At 43.2% G+C, this 21,575-nt stretch overlaps 1 protein-coding gene across 2 annotated transcripts; it reads right to left on the bottom strand.

The window, feature by feature from the left end:
- Positions 1-3,947: 3,947 nt before the first annotated feature.
- On the bottom strand, positions 3,948-20,948 carry LAMP3 (lysosomal associated membrane protein 3). 2 transcript variants are annotated; one of them, XM_071566719.1, is made up of 6 exons: positions 20,543-20,948; positions 15,578-16,287; positions 14,162-14,284; positions 10,924-10,981; positions 9,539-9,706; positions 3,948-6,732 (listed from the first exon to the last, which is right to left on the bottom strand). In XM_071566719.1, the coding sequence occupies exons 1-6, from the start codon at positions 20,586-20,588 to the stop codon at positions 6,578-6,580; spliced, it is 1,260 nt and encodes a 419-aa protein (XP_071422820.1). In that variant the 5' UTR covers positions 20,589-20,948; the 3' UTR covers positions 3,948-6,577. The 2 variants fall into 2 exon arrangements, with proteins under 2 accessions (XP_071422820.1, XP_071422821.1); XM_071566720.1 differs by having other exon boundaries at positions 6,613-6,838; positions 20,543-20,947.
- Positions 20,949-21,575: the final 627 nt, after the last annotated feature.

Raw genomic sequence — 21,575 nt, 5'->3', positions numbered from 1 at the left:
ACAGTACAATTAATGGAAGTGACGAGCTCATTTATATTGCAAATCTCGTGGAAGGCATTCTGCAAGCATGGCTTTTAGGGCTTGCAAAGTCAAGTGGAATCACCAGATCGTACATGCAGATGTTTCAAAGTGCAGTGTAAAAACACTGAAATGCAGAAACAGTCATTTTCTTTCTGACATCAGTAATATGCCTAATGTGCACATCACTGACTGTGATAACCTTAGTGATGTATGTAGGTTGGGTGGGCAATATTTTACATTTTATTGTGGAAGTTTGGCATATTTTAAAAGCTGCTTTGATTAATAATTTGAGTAGTTTTCTCATAATAATTTTTTTCCATGAGTAGGTTGTGAAAAACATAATTGGAAATGTGACATTTTTCTTGAGCAGATGAAAAAAGTGTCATTCTGTGGCAAAATAAATGAGGTTAAATTTTGGCTGGACTCATGATTCAATCTTAAAAAAAAATGTTGTGGTATGGGAAAGCCCCAGAAAAACTGAGGTTCAAAACCAAGATCTGTGTCTCTAATAAACACAGATATTCTGACTCAGATTGAACAATTTGCTTTTTACCAACAGCCATTTATTTTGTTTCTGCGTGTTGGAAGTGCAACCTACTCCTTTTGAAAATTGTGAAGAAAGAGTTAAGTAAGAAAATGAGCCAATTAGATTACAAATTAATAAAGTACTTGAGATCTATCAACCTCACAGGCAATAAGGCTTGCAGAAAAATTTAAATACAGGTTTTCTGACATTTTGTGGCTGGCTGGGAAAGCCCAAATGCTGATGAAAGCCCCGGGGTGTTACGTTGCCTTCAAACAGACGCCCCTGCCTTGTTGGCTTGCAGTGCTGATGGATGTGAGAAAGTGCAGTCTCCCAGTGTCTTGTCACCTCAGTTGTGCAGGGTTAACTCCATAGAAGTCTTTCTCCCCTCACTCTTGTTATTTTGCTCAAATTGATGCTTAAATAAATACTCTATTTTCTTCTAGATGCTCTGATTTAAAGGTTTCTTCAATGAATTCCAAACCTTTGTGCTCTTGGACAGTCCAAAGTGTGACTTATAGATGGGGGCTTTTTGCCTTAAAAGTAAAAATGGTTGACTCTTCCTCCATCTGCCACTAAACTTTGTCAAGAAAGAGAATTTTGAGACATCCAGCAGCCTTTGAGGGTCTACTTCTCACACACAAGTGTGTATTTACCAGCCCAGCTTCCAGAACTGGCATGAATAAGTGAGGAACCTTTTCCTCTAAATATGTGTAAGCCTGGTACCAAATTTAATACTGTACCAAGCCAAGCAAGTGCCAAAGAGCAGAGCAAACTGTCCCTGCTCTCCAGGCAGCCCTGCTGTCCTACTGAAGGACAAATCAAGGAGCTTGAGTTTTCACCTTGTGACCTGTAGCCATTAGGTTATCCATCATGCAGGAATGTCCCTGACATCAGAAATGGCCTCTGAAACATAATTCTGGTATTTGAGCACTGGGGGAAGTTACAGTCCCTTTGCTGCCCTTGCTGGCACTTCCCAACAGCCAAGTTCCTCAGCAGTGGGGGGGGTGGTGGTGGGGTGTTTCCTCCCCCACCTACACCACGTCTTCTGCTTTCCTGCAGTCCATCCACCTTTGCTTCTTTTGCCATGCAGAGCATGACATGAGACTTACTCAGCCATTGTGGAGCTTTACATTGCTCACCACTGAGAGGGCAGAGGCCTCTTCCAGCCCCCTCTCTCGCAGCCAGCCCAGCTTTAGGATGCAGCCTCCCAACAATGGCCTCAGAGGCACTACAGACATGCACCCCAAATGGGCTCTGGCTGCAGGTGTTCACCAAATGCAGATCCAGACAGATTTGAAGTTCCTCTGAAAAATCTTCAAAGCTGAAGCATTTTTGAGTGTCCCCTTTTACTGAGAAGTTTACCTCATGCAGTTGTCTCACGGTTAACAATATTCTAAGCTGCCTGTTGATGTGACAAACACCAAAATCACAGCAAAGTCACACAGAATCATAGACTGGTTTGGGCTGGAAAGGACCTTTAAGGATCATAGAGTCCAGCCTGCCTCCTTTGGGAAATTCCTTTTACCAAGATAGAAGCTGTTGAATTCTCAAGTTTATGTGTGGTATTTTCCAAGCTATTTATTTCCTCTAGTCTCAGTAACTGCGTGCTGAAAGGATGCATTCTCCTCAAAAGGCTCTTATCATAATTTATAAGATTATTATCTTTGAAAGCAGTTTAAACATGAAGTAAGAAGCAGCTATCTCATTTACTGAGTTATGGTCAGTGTTTATTGGATCAATAGGAAAGAAGAAAAGATCTAGATGTATAAAGAAACAGTAAATTCAGGTTCTCTAGAAGTTGTAAGGAGATAACAGAAAACTGTGTAGTATTTTTTTTTAGTAATACTGATAAAACAATTTTAGAAATGTCAAAGAAATTGCCCAAGCCGTAGAAGAAATAACCAGCAAAGTTATGGTGAGGATGTAAACATAACTGTCCATGGCCTATGACCAGAGCCCACAGGATCCTCCTGTTTGTTAGCTTGTACTCGTATTTTAAGCAGTTCAGGTGAAACAGCACTCAAGATAAATTAATTTCACAGTAATGCACATTCTAATGACTAAATACAACCTTTATTATAGAAACACCAATAATAGAAAAATAAAGATCATATCTTACTTCTCATACCAAGTTATTTTTAGCAGCCATGCATTATAGCAAGCTAGAAGTGATCAACCAAACCACCTTCTGACGCTGCAGATGTTGATCTACATCTCCCTGCCTCCTTCAGCTGTTCCTTAATCTGGACTTGCCCATCAGAGAACAAAAAGGACTGAAAGAAATTAAACCTTCCTTTTATACACACCTGGGAGATTTGGCTAAGGGTGACATCATCATGCTGATGGGATGCCCTTGTGTCTGCCTTGGGTGTGCAAGAGGCCACAATGGATATGCTGGTCTGGGAGCTGCATGGACATGGAGCACCAGGGAACTGTCAGGATGTGGGGTTGTGCTCACCTCCTAATTTCTGTGATGGCCACACTGTCTCCTGACCAGCACAAACTTGCACAGAAGTTTAAGCTTTGCTTCCCTGGTGCATCGTGTCATCCTGATCAGGACCTTCTGGGTCAGGGATGGGTTGATGTGAGTCCACAGCTGGGAGAAGAAATGAGATGGGGCTGCTGAGACCCAGCACTGCTGGTCCCTCTGGGACCCACTACAGCCCTGTCCCCTCCCACAGCAGACAAAACTGTGCCCTTCTGCCCACAGTATGACTATTATGACCCACCTAGTGTACAACTAGTGTATCATAAGAGCCTCTTTTTGTATTGTGCTCTTTTAGGGACTTTCTGCTCAAAATGTTTCCTCAGATAAGATGTTTAAAAGAGCGAGTCTGGCAAGACCAAGGCCCATTACCCCTACAGAGTCTTCCCAATGGGAGGAAGACCTCAAAGCAACTCCATTAGACAAAAAAGTACCTTCTAAATACCTACCTAAACTCTGGCAGAAAATAAATACAGGCATCAGCTTTTAAAGCTGCACATGGCAGCTCAGGGAGCAGCTGGGCTGTCTAATTCTAATTCAGCACTAAATTTCAAGAGGTAATATTCCCTGCTGCAGAATGGTTGTGTTTTGTGATCAGGGAAGGAGCTGACAGGATGCAGACTGGGCCACAGGTGAGAGAAAGGTTGCTCTTAGGGCCTGGGATCTCCTGATGCAGTAAGGAATTCTCCAATGGATCTTCTAATACTGTAAAGCCCTAATTGCATTTGATCAATTTTGTTGCATGTTGGCAGCATTTCCTGGGAGCATCCATTGGTTTAATTGGTTTGTACCACGTGCATTTCCCCTGTGACATTTAGAGCAAGCCCAGAGTATTATTCATCTGGAAAGGGCAGTATTCAGCTTTATAAAATAGCAAAAAACCAACAGCAATAAAAAGCATGAGAACAAATCAGGTAAACCTGAATCCAAACATTGTTTAATACCACCAGGTTGATGCAATGGAGAAAGAAAAAAAGTGAGAGGGAAAATGTTAATCTTGCACCACTGGTAAAAATGCCAGAATGTGTCACAAGATTAAACATAGAATTGCAATCATTAAGAACAGTTTTCTCTCCTCATGCTGATGTCAGACTTTAAAAGACTGAATATTAACATAGAGTGACTTTTCAGAACAGAACAAACAAGTGCTATATCCATGTCAGCAGAAGTCACACACTGTACAGATCATGCAACCCCAAAATCCAAAGAACATGTGAAATATGATTTGGCTTTGAGTGGGAAAGAGGTTTATTGATCATTGGACGGAACAGCGTAGGGTCAGACCACGTGCAGAGCTGAGCTTTTCAGGCAGCGTTTGTTATTCAAATGTCCCCATGTGGCAGTGTGGGACAGTGACAGCCCTGCTGCACACAGAGGCTCATTTTCAAATGGAAGCTCTTCATATATTTATCTTTCCTGCCAGACATCTTTTTTTTTAAAGAACTGAATGCTTTAATTGAGTATAAAAGCTTTCTAGGCAATGGATTAATAACATTAACTAACCCTGAGAACTAGAGGGATCTTATTAGGCCCAAGGTCTGAGTTCAGTGGCTGCTTGTCCACTGAGAGGGTGAAGAGGAAAGGGGAAATGAGCTCAATAAAGTTCATCAAGCCATATGAACAGTGCCGGAGCCCTTTACATAATTGAAATGCTCAAATTTCAGTTTGAGTATTCATCTGGATACAGTTCAAATCACTGTATTAAAGTTTTGAAAGTTTGGTATCTCATTTCTTATGCTACTTTACCTATTTATATATTCAGCTGCCCCTGTGCTCACAACTGGTTCTGACTTCTGTCTGATGTTTCTCCAGGTGCAAAAGTGTTCAGAATTGTCTTTATCTTTCTCATTTATTGATTAATTTGGACTCAAATGAACGTTTCTGGGGACTATTAATTACTTCCACAGCTATATATTATGACTACAGAACAGTATGACCACATTTCCTACTTTGCACAGACCAGCATCTTATAGTAATTCATGGAATGAAAATATTTTCTTTTTTTCGTAATATAAATGTGTAAATGTGCAATGGTTAAATGTTTGTAAAATATCAAAACTGTTTAAAAAGTGCTTGAGGGTATTTAAACTGACAAGATAAAATCACCAGTTTTACCTGATGAAAATCCAGTGAGGTTGCATCACTACGAATAACTGCTCAGGATTTGGGCCATTCTTCATTGAAATTAAATTAGCTCCCAGCGTTTCTGTTTTGTTTAAATACAGCTTAAACTATCAAGGTATTTTTGCATATGACTTCAGTCTTTCTTTTGTTTAATGAGTACCATTACACAGTCCATTTCCAGGCCAAACTTTTATTAGTAAAATTTAAGCCATTACACTAATTCCTAAGGGGGAAGTGTGCTATTATTTAATATTATTTTCTCTTTTGCAAGTGGTTTTGTATATGATTTTGTATCATTTTGATGTCATTTGCTTCAGAGAGCAGACTGTGTGGTGTGTGCACATGCATGTGTGTGTGTATGTGCACATTTGTGCATATATTTAGCTTTGTAAATCTTGTGTGACAAGGAGTTTTTCCTTGTTACAACAAAGAACATGAGCTAGACCTAATTTCAAAAGCAATTAGTACTCTCATGCCTTCATCATTGGGTTAGCAGGAAATGGACTACAGAGTGTATCAATTAATGTGCTTTAAAGCAAATCCAAATTATTTCCATGTGAAAATCCATCTGTTCATCTGTAAGCACACTGGATAACATTCACTTTTGGACAGAGTTTGTCCAAGGACTGTGCAAGCTTTTAGTTCTCATCGGAGCTTTGAACATACAGTGTCAGTGAGTTTCTATTGCTCATGGACCTCATGCAGGTCTGCCACAGTGGTGGTCACTGGATCCCAGGCATTTCCAGGGAGCATGGCACCTTCCCAGATCAGGAGATCCCAGTGCTGCCATTGCCAGAGAGGGGCAGTCCCTGGGCTCAGTGGTGGTCACTGTCACAGGGCCATGTCTGAAAAGGACGTGGGTGACTTATGAGCTCTCACAAGACCATGACATATTAAACTACAGAGTAAGAGTCACATATTACCACTATGGCTTTGCAAAGAGCTTAATAGGAAACACCCCAAACACTCAGGAAGTGTAACTCTGTTGTAAGACTGGTGAGAATTTCTCGTGAATGGAGTCACATTGACCCTTACCCTGAGATTTTGGCACACACAGTGCTCCCATGAGGTTTTCACTGAGCTATGATTTAACAGGTTTGTCTGTAGCTCTGGACCTCTACTTTATTCATTTGAAGGTCATATCACCAGACTTCTATATTTTAATAAATTTAAGCACTATTGTTAACAAACCTGATGGATTTTCTGGAGGATACTGAAACTGCTTGTTTTAAGCTATTTTTAGGAATCTGACTCAGGTGGTTTGAATCACCTCCTTTGTTGAAAACACAGATAATTTAGGCTCCTCATTTTGGTCATCTGGGCTACATCTAAATTAGATGCTAAAGAATAGCCTAAAGTAGAGGGTGTGAGTTCTCTCTTTCCCACCCTAAAGAAACTACTTCCAGAAATATGCATTAGCTTTAAACACATGGTGTCATCTCACTTAAAAATGTGACTTGAGGGCAGTGAGATTGCGAGGCAGAAGCTAAAACTCCTGTGACTCCTCTGCTTACTACACATGTTTGGAAGTACAAGGGCACCTCAGATGCGTTCGTATCCTCTATGTGGCTTTCTCCTGGAAATCAGGAAAGTGGCAAACACAATGACAAACAATCCCAGGATACTCAGTCCCACTGCGACGGGAGCTGCTTTACTGTTTCTGTCAGGAAAACATTCTTCTTCTGAAAGGAAAAGGTCAGAGAATGTGTTAAAGCAGAACACTGTATTCTAAACTATACATCTATATTCCAGAAAAGTTAGCAAATACAAACACTTTCTCAAAACGTTGTTTGCTTTTGTTTTTTTCTTTTTTTCCTGATCTATACTTACTACATTTTCATCTGTGGTGAACTTTACCATCCTTGCCCCTCTCACAGGAGCTCCATGCTTCACTAGACTGATTCTGCTCCCTCATGTCTGCAGAAATTCCCACTCAGCACACACACAGTGGGAGCTTTCTTGCTGATAGCAGATGGGTAACATCACACTACAAAATGCCAGTCTAAAAATAAATAGCAGGACAGATCCTTCATAGTCAATACTGTGGCATCTAATTGCTTCTGTCCAGTAAAAAGGATCAGTCCAGCACATCACTAGCATAGTAAAGGTCCTCATTAAGTCAGTGTTTCCTAAAAAAAATCAAATTGTAATCAGTTAATTCAGAATATTTGTGGATAGTGGTGGCTAACTCAGGGCATCTTAGTCAGCCAAGCCCCGCAGCAAATTCCAGCTGAGCAGTGAATCCAGTTTATAGCCAGAGTATGGGGGAAATCCAACAGCCTCTCCCCTCTATGTGACTATTCCAAGGCAGGTCCCGACAGCACTCTCAGATAAAAACCCCTGTTGTTATTCCAGTGACTGTGCTGGCACAGACTGTAGCTTGGCTTGTGCGTCTCCACTCTGGGAATCTTTACTCTGACAGCAGGCAGTTTGCCCAGGGAGCATGTGGAGTGCATGACATCATGTCACAGCTTCAGATGCTCCACATGGCTCACCCCAAAATCCCATCCTCTTCTCCTTTGATCCAGATGGTGATGCCACAAAGCCAAAGGCATCAACACTCTCCTATGTGTTGCCTTTTAAAAGCTTTGTCTAGTTAATGTAATGCCGTTAAATGAGCTGAAAAATATTTGCATTTAAGTATTGTAAAAGCCAGAGATGTTTGAATTGGCCATTTTTCTTTAATGAAACCTTGGGCTATGAACTCTAGGAATTCTTTCTTTCACTGAAATGCAGTTCAGAAGGCACTTTTAAGCTTTCCAGACTCAAACAGGCCAAACTATTGATGTAACACTGCTGCAGTCTGTATAAAATTCTAAGGAACTTGAAACCAGTGATCATTAATGTTTTCTTTTTCTTCCCCTTTTAAAGGTAAGCAAATCAGGAGCAACAGAAGTGAAACTGTGAGTCTTGAGATACCCTAGGGGAGGTGGCTGGTGATGTGTGTTTAGTCATTCCTTCACTGGGATTTTGTCTATCAAAATCTGCATAGGCAGCCAAGGTATGTAACAGTTTCATGACTATTTCATGACCACTGGGGAATTATTTCAGATGTGATAACTGCTTTCTCAGCTCTCTGATTAAGATCAAAACTATTTTAAATTTGCATATGGTATTGGTTAGCAGAGATTTGCCAGACCTTGGAGACAGATTGAGAGAGAGCATCTTTCTCAGCTCAGTCTCTGCTGGGGGTGAGGCCATACCAAATCCCGTAACTGAAATCACTCATTGTACAAATCTGAATGGAAATGTGGGGACCAGATGGGATATCATGAGTTATTCCAGCTCAGTGTTATCCAATGAAAAAATTCTTAATGAGAATGAGAGCATAGATTGGATTCTCAGTATGGCTTTTTAAAGGTCCATGTATTAAAAAAGCCCCAAGTGTTGTTTCCCATTATACTCCTTCTAGAATGAGAAAAGCAGCCAAAATGGTGACCTAACAGAAGAAGAACTGGTCAAACAGAGCCAAAGGGAGTAAAAAGATAGATCTAAAGTAAACAGAAGAATGCATTTGCAGTATTTTGTAAGCATGCAGGAAGGTAAGTGTCACAAGAGAGAGGGTTTTTTCAGTGCATCTGGAGGGCTGGAGAGCTGGTAAGCCCCTCTGTCCCCCTGAGTTCCTGAATGGAGACAGCCTGAAAGGAAGTCACAAAAATGAGATGTACAATTTGAGAAAGACCACAAGGTCCCACCTAGTTCACCTTTCTGGTCTGTCTTTGTCTTTTACTAAGATACCTGGTTGTCTCTTTGTGGTGCTTCTCCAAGAAAAGACAAAGTGTAGAGATGAGCATCACCTTTAATTCTGAATCTGTGAGTGTGAAAATCATGTTCCTCCTCAGCAGCACATTTTGTCATGTTTAGACACAGCTGCTCTGAAAGTATCATCCTACATTCAAAAATCCCCCTTATTAGCTGGCAGTTTTGCTGCTGCAGCTGTGGGACAACATGAGTGTCAGGAGTCTTTAAAAATATCTAAAATCTGACTATATTGAGAACAGTGGCCTGGAACTGAACTGTAAATTTCAGGGTTTGGGCAGTGAACTGGTGGTGAACACACCTCTGCTTGCTCTGGGAAAAAATGGGTGAAGAATAAAATTCTGGTTGTACATTTGAACATTTTTAATGAGAAGGTGAAACAGAAGGTACTGAATGCAGGAGGGAAAGATACTTTTCCATCCTCCATAAGTATTAGCACTGTGTTGGAAGTGACAGAAAAGGTAGAGAATACAGCAGTGGGAACAACATAAAGCTGTGATTGTGCTTTGGGTGTAACAGGGTCACCCCATGTGTATGGTATAATTTAGCAGATTGTATTTATCAGGCTACCAAAGTGCTGACATGTAGATCTTGGAAGGGTGGAAAAGTGTCCTTCTACTTACCTTTTCCAAACTGGTTACCAACAATATCAAATGCCTGCAGCTGCATGTGAACAAAGAGGATCTGGAAGTCCTTGTTCAAGGTGAAGGTTTGCCTGCTGGCACACTTAAAGGAATTCCCCAGCTTTGTTGTAAACAGCTTCTCATTTATGGCTGCATGGTACAACATGCCTGGAGGCCAGAAAGAGACAAGTGTGAATCCTCACTAACTTCATGAGGACCAACATCTTTCTGAAACAAAGTGGAGGATCCCCACTGCTTTGGCAGAACAGCAGTAACTGATGTGACTAAAGAATAGATATTTTCCCCATTAGGTATCATTTACATTTTTCCATATTTAAATGAGTGCATTAACTGTCAATGGGTGATGCAGCAGAGGTTGGGTCTGAAAAAGTGGCTAAAATTTCAGATGCTTTTCCAAATCACATTTTAACAACTTGAGTCTGCAAATGGGTTAGAATTCCCTCAGAAGCAGACAACTATCGTAGGTATCCAGCATAGCTATTTCCACACAAAAAAGAGGTACCATGCCAGAATGGGAATTTGACATGACCAGTCTGTATTGCTTTATGTATTGAATAGGTTTTAAATATATTTCAGTGTCACAGTAATTTGGGAAAAATATGGCTCAATCTCCAAGCATGATTTTGTGACCTGAGTATATCCTTGATGCACATCCTTCTTTGAAAGGAAATAGGCCAGTTTGAGACAAAATCATCCATATTACCATCTGTGGTTTGCTGTATCTCAACCACATCTGCCAGAACATCGTGTGCAGCATAGTCTTGGACCTCTCAGACAAAATCAGTACACCAGTGTCTACTGGTACAGTTAATTCAGTAATTTTTATATTAGAAAATTTAGTGACTTGCTCCCTGCAAAAGTACTGCTTGTGGACTGGGAAATGGCAGCATCTGACAGAGAGGCAGTGACAGAGATCCAAGAGCAACGTCTCTTGCCAGCAGCACTTTGGGGGACACAAAGTATAAATGAGGATTTGAAAACATATGATTAGTTTGTATTTGCTGCAATTTTCACTTAACAACGCACAGGAAAACTATGGTCATTTAGACTGAGAACATCCCTAGAAGACATGCCCTCTGGATCAGTTTTTCTTTTACTTTCATTACTATAGATCAGAACAGGCTCCACTTGCATTAATAAAATGCTCATCAGTCAGAATAAAAATAGGCACTGAGCTTCCAAAAAGCTCAGTGTTATTAGGTCTGGTCCCCTCTCTTCCATTTTCATACCATAAGGTTTAGGTGAATGACTTGTTGAAAGGTTGATAAAACACTTTTGCAAAAGCCAGTGTTTTAGATACATGAAAGCTTATCCCACATTCAGTACAGTTTGATATGAAATTAAGACAGTGTAAAATCACTGACCTTCAGAAGGTAACAGCATTCTGCTCTCAATTTTACTGACAGAGTAACTTGGAGCTTGCTGCAAAAGAAGATAAAACCTTTATTCATAATGCATACTCCTATTTGCAGGGAAAAGAAATGCAGTTCACCACAGAAAAATGGTTACAAAGAACTTCCCAAAGAAACACATTTTAAAGCATCACCTTCAAGACGCAAAACCCAGCTCTCTTGGATGTATTTTTCTTTTGCAAATCTCAGCTACATCACCAGTTCTGCTCAGTTCAGTAAAATGGGACAGCACAGGTGTCATTTTACACAAACTGCTCAAGCTGGACATTTGTGAGATACTTGTGTTAACCAAAAGTAGGCAGAAGTTCAACAAATCATATGCATTGCACAAATTACCGGGCATGTGATAAGACCATTTTATTTTTATTCACTTTCATGGAGAGCTCCTGCAGTGCTCTCCTCAGTAATCCTGCACTGAATTCACCCGTGCTGCCCTGTGGTCTGACTGCCCGTGGGACCTACCCCACACCTTCAGAAGCACTCAGGGGTGTGTGTATTTTATGCACACATGCCCTTCCCATAAGCTCACTGCAGAAAGCAACAGCACTTCTGTGGCCATCAGTGGTTTGATGTGGGAGAGTTCAGCAACAAGCTGAGGGCTCATCTCATGTTCGTACCACTCATTTCCTATTTTGTCTGCCAACTACAGTCACTACAAGTAAAGAAACAGCAACCTGGATGTGTAGAGGAGAAATAACTGTTCTTTCCACCCTGTAGGTGGGGTTGGTTTTGGCTGACATGTCTTCATATGCCTGCAGACAGCTGACATGGAAAGCACCTGGTGCAACACAGAGCAAAATTTCCAGCCAGGTGTTCTCCTGCTTGTGCCCTAAAACCCTGGTGCAACCTGAACACTGTCCTCCCCTGGGCTGTGACAAAGTGAGAGACAGCCCTGGGAGTTTCTCTCTGGTAGCAATGTTGGAGTATGATGTGAGTCTTTATGTAGCAACCCTACTACTCATTTTAATTCCAGCTATGAGCACAGAGGGACTGGAGTGCAGCTGGTGGATATGTGGCAGCAGACATAAATGTCTCCTGTGCATCCAGTTTGAAAACTGGCAGGATGGCATTGAAAAAATTTAAGAAATACACCAGAGAAGAGGTTCTCAGCATTATTCCAACTGCAAGACTTAAACAGGTCAAATATGACCATTTTTGGGTGGTCCTGCTGTGTCCTGTTTGGCTACAGTTAAACACTTTGCTTGGAGAAAACACCTGCTCCTACTTCACATCTGGTGGGTGGGTTACACAACTTCCTTATTTCGGGCTCTCCTGGAGACTCTGGCCATGGTGAGCACTGAACCAGCCACTCTCCTCTGCCACTGGCACCGCTGCTCCAGGGCCTGGCACAGCTCCTCTCACCCAGAGACAGCCAGAAGTGCCACTCCTGGAGCACTCCTCGTTCAAAGCACTGGGAGAGGCTGTGGGGGCAAAACACATAAACCCCAGCAGCAACATGATTTCTTATCAACTTGAATTTCAAAGCAGCCCAAACTGAGCCCTGCTGTGCTCTTGAGGCTTATCTTTAAGTGAAAGGCAGATTGTCTAATGCTGTGCCAAATCCACCTTTTTCAGGGTAAGGCAGGTCAAGCATCTCCTAAAGGTTCACATCACTCTCCTTAGCACTGCTGCAAGCTGGGGCTTTCATGGGCACTTGAACCCTCAGCCTTCCTCTAAAGATTCTTGTAACTGAAAATGCTCCCCTTGTTGCAGGAAGCACACATTTAAAGTAAACACTCACAGTCTGAACTGATCCTTTGTTTAAAATCACCTCCTTCATTTTTTACCTCACTTTTCCTTTGTAGCTTTTAGAAAACTTTTTGCCATGAACTAAAGTTAGGATGATTATTAACCAGAATATTTTCTCTGTTAAAGAATTAACGATTCACATGTGGTATAATCTGCTCTTCCCTCTTGGACTGTCTATGAAAATGACAGCATTTATACTTTTCTTTTGTACATTTGTACTTTTCTTAATTGTCTCTAATTTGAGCTTGGAGTCAGGCTGTGAGACTGATAGTTTAGCTTGATTAATTGAAAGATTTGGATCAGCAGTGGTGGCCAGATGCACCTCTGAACTGCTGTGTTTCTCCAGGATGCATCCTTGATGCTCGTTACACTCATCAGAATCTGATGGGGTCCATCCCATGCTGTATTCCTCCCTGCCCATTAATCACTTTATACACAATATTAACTTCTGTCCTTAACCCTGCTGACATCACCACTCAGCCCTTAGAGCTTTCAGATGAATAGTGCTGTGTACTGCCTCCCAAAATATGAAAATTCCTGAGGAAGCAAGGGGCTGGCTGCACCCAGGGATTTTCTCCTATGGTTATAATGGCTGTAGCACTCTTGGTAGCCTCTGGTAAAGCCTCACTCACATGCAATGTGGTCCCAGTGGGAAACATGGTATCAACAGACACAATGTCAAAAAGAAAGTTCATTTTCCCCCTTGTCCAAGTTTCTGTGTGTACTTGCAGATCTCCCAGGTGTGGTGCATTTTAAGGGCACTTACAATTTTGCTGTTGTAGTTCACTTGTTTGGAATTTTCCACTCAGAAATTACATGAAATTAGGCTCCTGCAGCTGTGGATGTGTCATTGCCCCTGGGCACTTGCAACTGCACAGGCTGCCCTTCAAATTTAACAACCCCAGGTGGCTTTTATGGGAAGCAAATGACTAAGAGCAACTTGACCGTGAGTCCCGGCACACACACCTTGTTCCTGCACAGGAACTCCAGTCCCAAACCCTTTCCCTCTGTACCACTCCAATGCAAACAGCAGACCTGATATTTACCAATGTAAAAAAGAGACTCAGATTTTGCTTGAGGCTATTTGTAGACTTTGTGTTGCTTGAAGGGGAGCCTTAACACTGCTCTCTAGCACTTTCTGTCAATGGATGGCAAGGCACCATGCTTACCCTTCACTGCATGTATGAACCTTTCCAAACTGAAAGCTCAAACAGACAAGACCTGCTCTGAGCAGGATGTTAGACCAGGTGGTCTCCAGGGGTCTTTTCTAACCTGAACTAATCCATGGTTCTATGCTCCAGTCCCTTGGGAAGGACAGGAGTAATAGTGCCTTATATACAGGTGGAAAACTAACCATGGAGAGAGATGAAATGGATCAAATGGAGCCCAAGTTCCAGCTCCCCAGTCCTGAGCACTCCTTCCCTCTAAATGCAACAATTACCTTTACAAAGGTGAAGTTTACAAATCCTCCACTGAAAGTTAAGTTCAGCTCAGACTGCACCATCCCACAGCTCCCAGATGTCTGTGTCACATTGGGGTTGACAGTCACATAATCCACCTGCTCCTGTAGAGAGAAGAGATGTTTCAGGGCTGCTGATGAAGAGGAGTGGGAACTTCATAAGAACACTCAAAGATTTATATCTGCTTTAGTTTTTTCTCCCCCAGAGAGACTCTGTGGCTGAATGAACAGGCCAGTGGTGGTGGCGGCCACCACTGTCTGTCAGGGTCATTCCCCACTCATAAGCCAGCAATGGTGGTTGTCTATCACATCACTGAGTTGTGAAAATATTTGGTTTCTGTTCATTCAGTGGACTGATACAATTCAGAGCAGGGTCAGATGACTACAAGTGGTAATTTATAAAGAAGGAGCAGTGGAAACTTGTGCCTGAAGGCACAGGAAAGATCAAGACAGATGCAGGCAGGGCTTATTTTGGCTTCAGCAGGCTTTGCTTCTCATGTCACCCAAGCTCCCTCATTATGCCCTGCACATCATCTTTAGTATCTGACAACCCATACTGTAGTCTGAAGGGAGATCTCTGCAGCCCTGAATGCAGTTTGGGTCTTTCAGTCTCATCTCAAAACACACCTTACATTATTATAAACATCTCATTGTGGTCTGCTGAGGTTGGGAGTCATGGTCCCTGCCTGGCTTCTGCCAGGGTGAGGGGTGAAAATTATTTTTACCCACATTAGATACTCATTCCATGTGAGAAATATCCAGACTCCAAACCAATCTTTGGATTTGTAATGGGGATGGTTGGGGACATATGAACTCCAGAGCCTGAGGATGTAACCCCACACGTTGTATTAATGGAGGCTACAAAACCAGAAGTTTGAGGGACATAATCACCATTTCAGGTTGTATGACATCTTTTGCTGAATTGCTCTCAGTGGATCACTTCTAGGAGAGGGTACCAACTCCCCGGGACCTGGCAGTTTCTGTGGTCCTCAAATCTCCATGCATCAGCACCAAGACAACACACTTTTGAATCTAAGTCTGTGAACTGACATTTCTTGCTTTCATTGTAACTTGCAATGTCAAGCTCTCCACGGAAATCAGTTCAGGTTTTAACTAGTCTCCCATTCTAAGAAACACAAATAACGTTCCAGGCTGACCTACCACTCCAATACTGGCTCCACATGTATGTCACTGAAATAAGAAAGCACCTGTATGTCCCCCTGGCATCATCATACAAGCCAAAGCTCAGCAGCCAACATGCTGTGGCACAGGAAGGGCCTTACTGGCCGCAAACCACTTATTTTTATCATAGAACTAAGTTCTGAAAATGGGTTGTAAAGAAGAATAAATTCCAGCTAATGAAGAAACAGCTATGACAAAGCTCAGGTTCCACCTCACCTTTTGTGTATATTGAGCTATCAGTTGCAAACCCATGACTGCTTTGATGCAGGTCTCATTCCCGTCAGAAACAGCGTATGTGCCAGTGGGGATGTCAGAAGCCTGGGGGGCAGGAGTGGGTGTCACTGTTTGTGTTGCTGGGTTGGAGGTTGTTGCATTGGTCATGGCTGTGGCAGTTGCATTTCGAGTCGCTGTTGTTTGTGTTCCTGAGCGTGTGGTGGGTTTGGCTGTCTGTGTGGTGGTGGCTGCAGAACTGATGGCAGCAACTGTCACTTGAGCATTTACTGTGGTGTGTTTCAGGGATGTGCTGGGGCCTGTCATTCCTGTGCTCACACGTGTGGAGGACACAGGGGCCATGGTTGTGTTCCTTGCTGCAGCTGTGACCGTGAGCATTGCCTGGGCTGTGGCCTGGGCAGCTGCTCCTGTACCGTCTGCTGGTGCCGTGACTGTGGCAGCTGCTCCAGATCCCGCCTGGGCTGTCGTGTGCTGGCCTGGAGTTGCTGTCACCTGGCCCTGCTCTGTTGTCTGCTCAGTTGTTCCATGGCTGGTGGGTGTTGTTTCAAGAGAGACTGTGCTGTTAAAGTGAACTGTGGTGCTTTGATGGGGTGAAGATTGGTAAAGTGGCTGAGCAGAAGTAGCCATAGCCAAGGACGTGGTTTCTGGAGACAGGTCAACCCTCAAGGCCACTTCAGCAAGGCAGGAGGAAAATGCTGCAAAGAAACTAAAGTCAGTAGTCTAGAAACCTTTACATTTAACATTTCTGTTGATCCCCACAACATAACTGCACTGATTTTATTATCATATGCGTGATGTGATACCACTTTATTCTTCATTTGGCTCCAGTCATGATAGGAGAGCAAAGGCAGGCCCGCTGTAAGACCATCCATAACTTGTCACCACTTCCCAAAGTTTCATAGCTCTGAATACACCCATTGCAGTGGAAGCACATTGGCTTCCAGCTCTCCAAACACTGAAGAAGCCAGAGGATGCCAGAGGTGAGAGCAGACCTTGCACAGTCCCCAGGCAGCACAAGAATTCCCTGCAGACAGTAGGGCAACAGGATTTTCTGGAAGCAAATTATTGAGGTCTGACGAGGATGAAGTGGGTGTAACAGGCAAAGGGGTTGTTGGTCACTTACCATCAAAGTACACGGACAGGGAATGTGTGTGTGTGAAGGAAGTGAGGCAGCACAATGGTCTTGCAGAGATTTGCAATAGTCTGGGAAACCAGACTGGGATACAGGGAAATTCCAGATATTTATTTACAGTTTTGTTGTAGTCATGTCAGCTTGAACCCTGAAGCTCTTCCTCCTGGAAGAGTCCAAAGAAAGACCATCCCTTTTAGTGATGGACTTTCAGGAATGAGAAACAAATTTCAGGGTAGAGCATCCAGGGGCATTTTGGACCACACTGGAAAATAGTCATAGCACCAAAATTACACTTCCATCTAATAACATTTACAGAAACATGTCTCTTGCTGAAGTGAAAAGAAATTTTCTGGCTCCTAAATGTAAATAAGGAAGTGAACAAAAAATGGGAAAGTACATTGTAGAATAGAAGAATGTCTCAACACTTCTACTCGAGTCTTTGATTTTGAGTATGCAACAAGACTCTGGAAAGGAAAGGTCAAGCTGAAAGAAATCACAAATCAATGGCATATATGAATTCCTTGATGTGCATTCAGCTTCAGATGTAGTTAAATGCTTTACTGCCTAAATTAGCTGACTGAGATGAAATCTCCAGTCTGGAAACTGAAGGGACCCAAAAGTCCAAGACACCTCATATTCCTGGCAGTACAGCTCCACAGAGGGTGCCACAACACGTTGTCTGAGTTTATTCTACGCTGGTTCTTTCAAAGAAATTTGTCATGACTTGGTATCAAAGTTTGTTGTAGGCAGGTTGCTGAGATTTGGTTTTTAGGATAGATTAAGGCCAGAGGCACTTTAAGAGTGCAAGTGGCTGAAATCTTAAAAGTTGTTCCTTTTATTTACTTATTTTCATGCATCATGAGCAGAGATCTTCAATAACAGTTGAGTTCACAAAAATCTCATAATTTTGGAATGCATATAAACTAAATAAGAATAATCAAATTCAAGATAAACAAAATCAAGATCAGATGTATAGATCTTAACTCACACCACAATTTTCCCTTAGAAAGTGGCTATGCTTGAGAAGAGCAGAACTGTATATACTCCATATTCCTAAAATTTGTGCTGTACAGAATATACTTGACTGCCAGTGTAACTGTTATCGAAGTGCAACTTGAGACAGTTGAAAAGCCTCAAAAAATCTTATGATTTTTATCAAAATGAACATAAAAATGCATAATTAATATGATACTTTAGTTGATTTTCTCACTTTCCCCTATGCTTTATCACAGCTGCTGCAGAGAGGAAAAGCAGATAACTGATTTCCTCTGTGTGCCACCAGAAAGGCAGAGCAGTTGCCATATCTCAGCTATGGGTAGTTGTATCTGAGTGTATGAACATGATAAAAACAAGAAAGAAGAAGTTGCAATTTTCACTCTTTTTTCCCCATAGCGAAACAAGCCACATTTAAATTTACATAAGTCTTAAATAAAGTCAGTAGTTATTGTTAGCTCAGACTGCTTTTGATTGCTGATCAGATAACACCTTACAGAAGTGGAGAGAAATTATTTAACTGACATTGGAATGCCATTCCTAGCTTTTAAAAGGAAACTGTGTTCTCCCCAAAAGGTCATTTGAACCTAACACTTTTTCATTATTCAGCTTGACAGGGTCACTGAGGGGTAAAGATAGAAATGCCTTTGGGGTGGCCCATGGCTCTTGCTCACAGGGTGACCTACCAGGCCACTCCTCCAGTCTCTCCCAAGCATTTTGGAGCTTCTGCCAGTGCATGGCCACACTGCTTGGATTGTCTTCTCAAAAGGCATTTGGCCACATGAGCGCCCAGGGATGGGTAAGGATTGCTCTCTGTCTGCACCAGATGATCTTGGCTCTTTGGTGGTTGTTGGAGGCAGCTTGGTAGCTCTGCCTCATGGGGCCCTTGACCTGCCCTCCAGCCAAGGCCAGGGGACTCTCCCATTTCTCCCTCAGCACTGCCATGTTCCTCTCAGGGAGCCTGGCACAGCTTCCCCCACCACAGCCCTTCCCATGGCTCTGCCAACAGAAGGGGCCACATGAAAAGGAGGAATGGCAGCCCTGCAATCCCCATTTGTCTCCTTTTTTTCTTTGTAACTCCCATGAAGCCAACTCAGAGCTTCATACAAGCAACATTTCACATGAGGAATGCAAGTGTCCTGGGGAGTATCTTCCTGAAGCCGCAATCCCCTTGTCTCTCTTTAGAATCAGAGTTGTATGTTACAGGTGCTGTGGGCTGTGTTTGAGCCCGGGCAGCCTACATGCAAAATGCTCCAGAACAAAACTCTCAGAAACAGATCTGGACAGTTCTCAGAAATTCCCTGTTCCCAGTCTGGGCCTGGAGGTCCCATTTTCATGCTTTACTGACAAGTTTCAGCCATAAGGAATGTTACTGCTGTGCTCCCAGGCATTATGGTGGGGAAGGAAGTGCTCAGTGCCTTGATCTGGCTGTGACATTTCTCAGCCTGCCATCTTGTAACAGGGTGGGGGACAGAAACTCTTACTGAGGATTTTTTCCCTTTTTCATCCAACCACGCTCATGCTATTCAGCTGCCCAGTGGGTTTGTTCTGCTTTCTGCTGCCAGAAGAAATGCTTGTGTTTATCTGACTGATTCTGCATGAACACAAAACCTGACCCAGCTCTGTAATCATTGGAAACACCCTCACCAGCTCTGGCTGCTTTGGTTTTCCCGAGGAATTGAAAAAGCACCGAGATTTTCTGCGAGGTTTCAGTACTGTCATAGCTCCCCAGCCATCTGACCTTTGTTCCTTAAGCTCTAATTATGTTTATTTCCCTCTCTGCACAGGAAGACTTGTCTTTGTGACATTAATAAAACATCACAACAAATCATTACAGGAAAGATCAGAAATGCATACAGAGCTGAGGAAACAAGTTCTTTCTGGTCAAAAGTGGTTGCTGACCACTGAGTTTAGTGTTACTTCTCAGTCTGATCTTGCTCTCCTTTCATGTATATGTTTTGGGGCTACTTTAGCAGACTCTGGCTATGAAACAGACATGGGAATGCAGAGAGACACAGCAGGAGCTGCCTGTGGTCCAGTCCCTGGGCAGTTTCCCTGTTCATGCACAGGGAGGAAGACAGGGATTGTTCCTGGTGTGATCCCCATGTGCCGATGGCAAAACCCACCACAGAAGCCCAGTGCCCCAACAGCGAGCTCAAACCCCTTTGGCCATCACACAGATCAAATCAAACTCTGTCCTTCTTCACAGGGCAAATTTTCTACTGCTGCAGGTGACTTAAAGCCCTGGGAGATGTCCTTGATCTGGCTGGCTCCACAGACTTTCACAGAGCAACATTAAGGATCAGAGAGTGACTCTGATGTGGTTTGTCACTGAGTTAAACTCCAGACTGCCTTCTCCAAGCCCCCTGCCTCGCCTCCTGTGCTCCTGATCCTGGTCTACATCTTGCAATGCAAATGAATTAGTGACTCAAGCAATGCATTTTTAGTTTTTGCTTTCCTGCTTGTCTCACTCAAGATTTTTAGTCAGTTCTGCTGGCTGGAAACTATTTTAAATTAGGAAAAGCAAGGCCAAAAACAGTCTGCTTCTCACACTACTTTGAGCTGACTTCTTCACACAGTCAGAGTTTGTCACCACAGAATGCAAGGAAAAAATACAGAGGAAAACATCCAACTCCATCTATACTAGCTGCAATCAACTGTAGTTATGGTTATGTCTTAGCAGTGGGATTTCACTAAAAGCACCCTTAATGCTAGCAACAAAACTGTTCAAATTTTTTTGTCTGTTAGGTGCTGTCCTCACTGTAAAGAAACAAAACTGGCACAATCTGTCTCATTTTTCAGATAGAAATGATGATGTTACTCACCACAGGCGAAGGTCAGGAAGATGAGGTGCCGTGCCCTCCTCCCCATGGCCAGCACGGCTGCAGGTGTGAGTTATGTGAGAGATGCTGCTTCTCACTGTGGAGGGTGGAGAGGAAATCGAGATTTCCCGGGGACTGAAAAGTTTCACTTAATGCAGGGAGTGCTCAGTCACATGGCTGGGAAGGAGGTGGAGAGGGAGGGGGAGACCGATGCTTCTGGTCTGTAAACTACCACAGAAGGAAATAAATGAGGGTTAGGAAAGAAAGTGAAAACAGAAGTGACTGCTGGGCTGATGGTGGAAGACAGGCTTGCACTCTGCAAATGAGACCTGGGGCTCTGCAAGGCCTGGTCAGGTGAAGCTTCATGCACCTCCCTCCAGTTCTGATAACCTGGTGCAGAATCACCAGTGGAGGGTCACAGCCTGTACAGCAGTACCTCCTCTGTGCTCTTCAAAAAGTACTTCCTTTAGGGCCAAACTCCTTCTTTTATGTTAAGGCACAGAATGAAGAGTTGTGACCTTGAGCCATCTCTGCAGAGCACCTGCTCAGAGCAAGACAGGGCTGAGCAGAGAGCCCTGGAAGGGCTTTTGTCTCAGGTGGGGACCATCAGCAGCCTTTGCTGCTGATCAGCCACCTCGCAGGCCACGGCTTGTCGAGGGAGGGTCAGGTGTGGGGGCTCACCCTTAGTGATGTGTCCAAACACACTCCTCGGCAAATGGCAACATCTCATCTCTGTCCCACGAAGTCCCTCCTGCACCCCAGGAATCTGCAGCAGGAGAGTGTCACTGCTGCTCACCTGCATCCCCAGCCCTGGCATCCTGCCATGGGGCTGCTGGGGGGGAGCAAGGGCATCTGGTGTGCCTCTAATGCTGCTGCTTCTCACACCAATCCTGCCCTGCAATAACGTGATAAGGCCAACGACTTGAAAATTCAAGTGAGGTGAAGTTTTCCCTCAGAAATCTAGATACTGGCTGAAATTAGTTCCAATTTATTCTGCTTGGTTTGCATTGTGCTTCTACAGTCTTCTTTTTGCCTG

The sequence above is a fragment of the Pithys albifrons genome, chromosome 11 (assembly GCF_047495875.1).
Source record: "Pithys albifrons albifrons isolate INPA30051 chromosome 11, PitAlb_v1, whole genome shotgun sequence".
Taxonomy (NCBI): Eukaryota; Metazoa; Chordata; class Aves; order Passeriformes; family Thamnophilidae; genus Pithys; species Pithys albifrons.
The sequence above is the reverse complement of the archived record's forward strand: the minus strand, read 5'-3'. Positions and strand labels throughout refer to the sequence as shown.

Excerpts from the sequence above, each read along its gene's own strand:
- LAMP3 (XM_071566719.1), bottom strand. The coding sequence starts at position 20,588 with ATGGGGAGGAGGGCACGGCACCTCATCTTCCTGACCTTCGCCTGTG. Across the intron at positions 16,288-20,542 it reads CTTCCTGACCTTCGCCTGTG|CATTTTCCTCCTGCCTTGCT; the intron begins GTGAGTAACATC and ends GTTTCTTTGCAG. Across the intron at positions 10,982-14,161 it reads TAAACTTCACCTTTGTAAAG|CAAGCTCCAAGTTACTCTGT; the intron begins GTAATTGTTGCA and ends CTTCTTTTGCAG.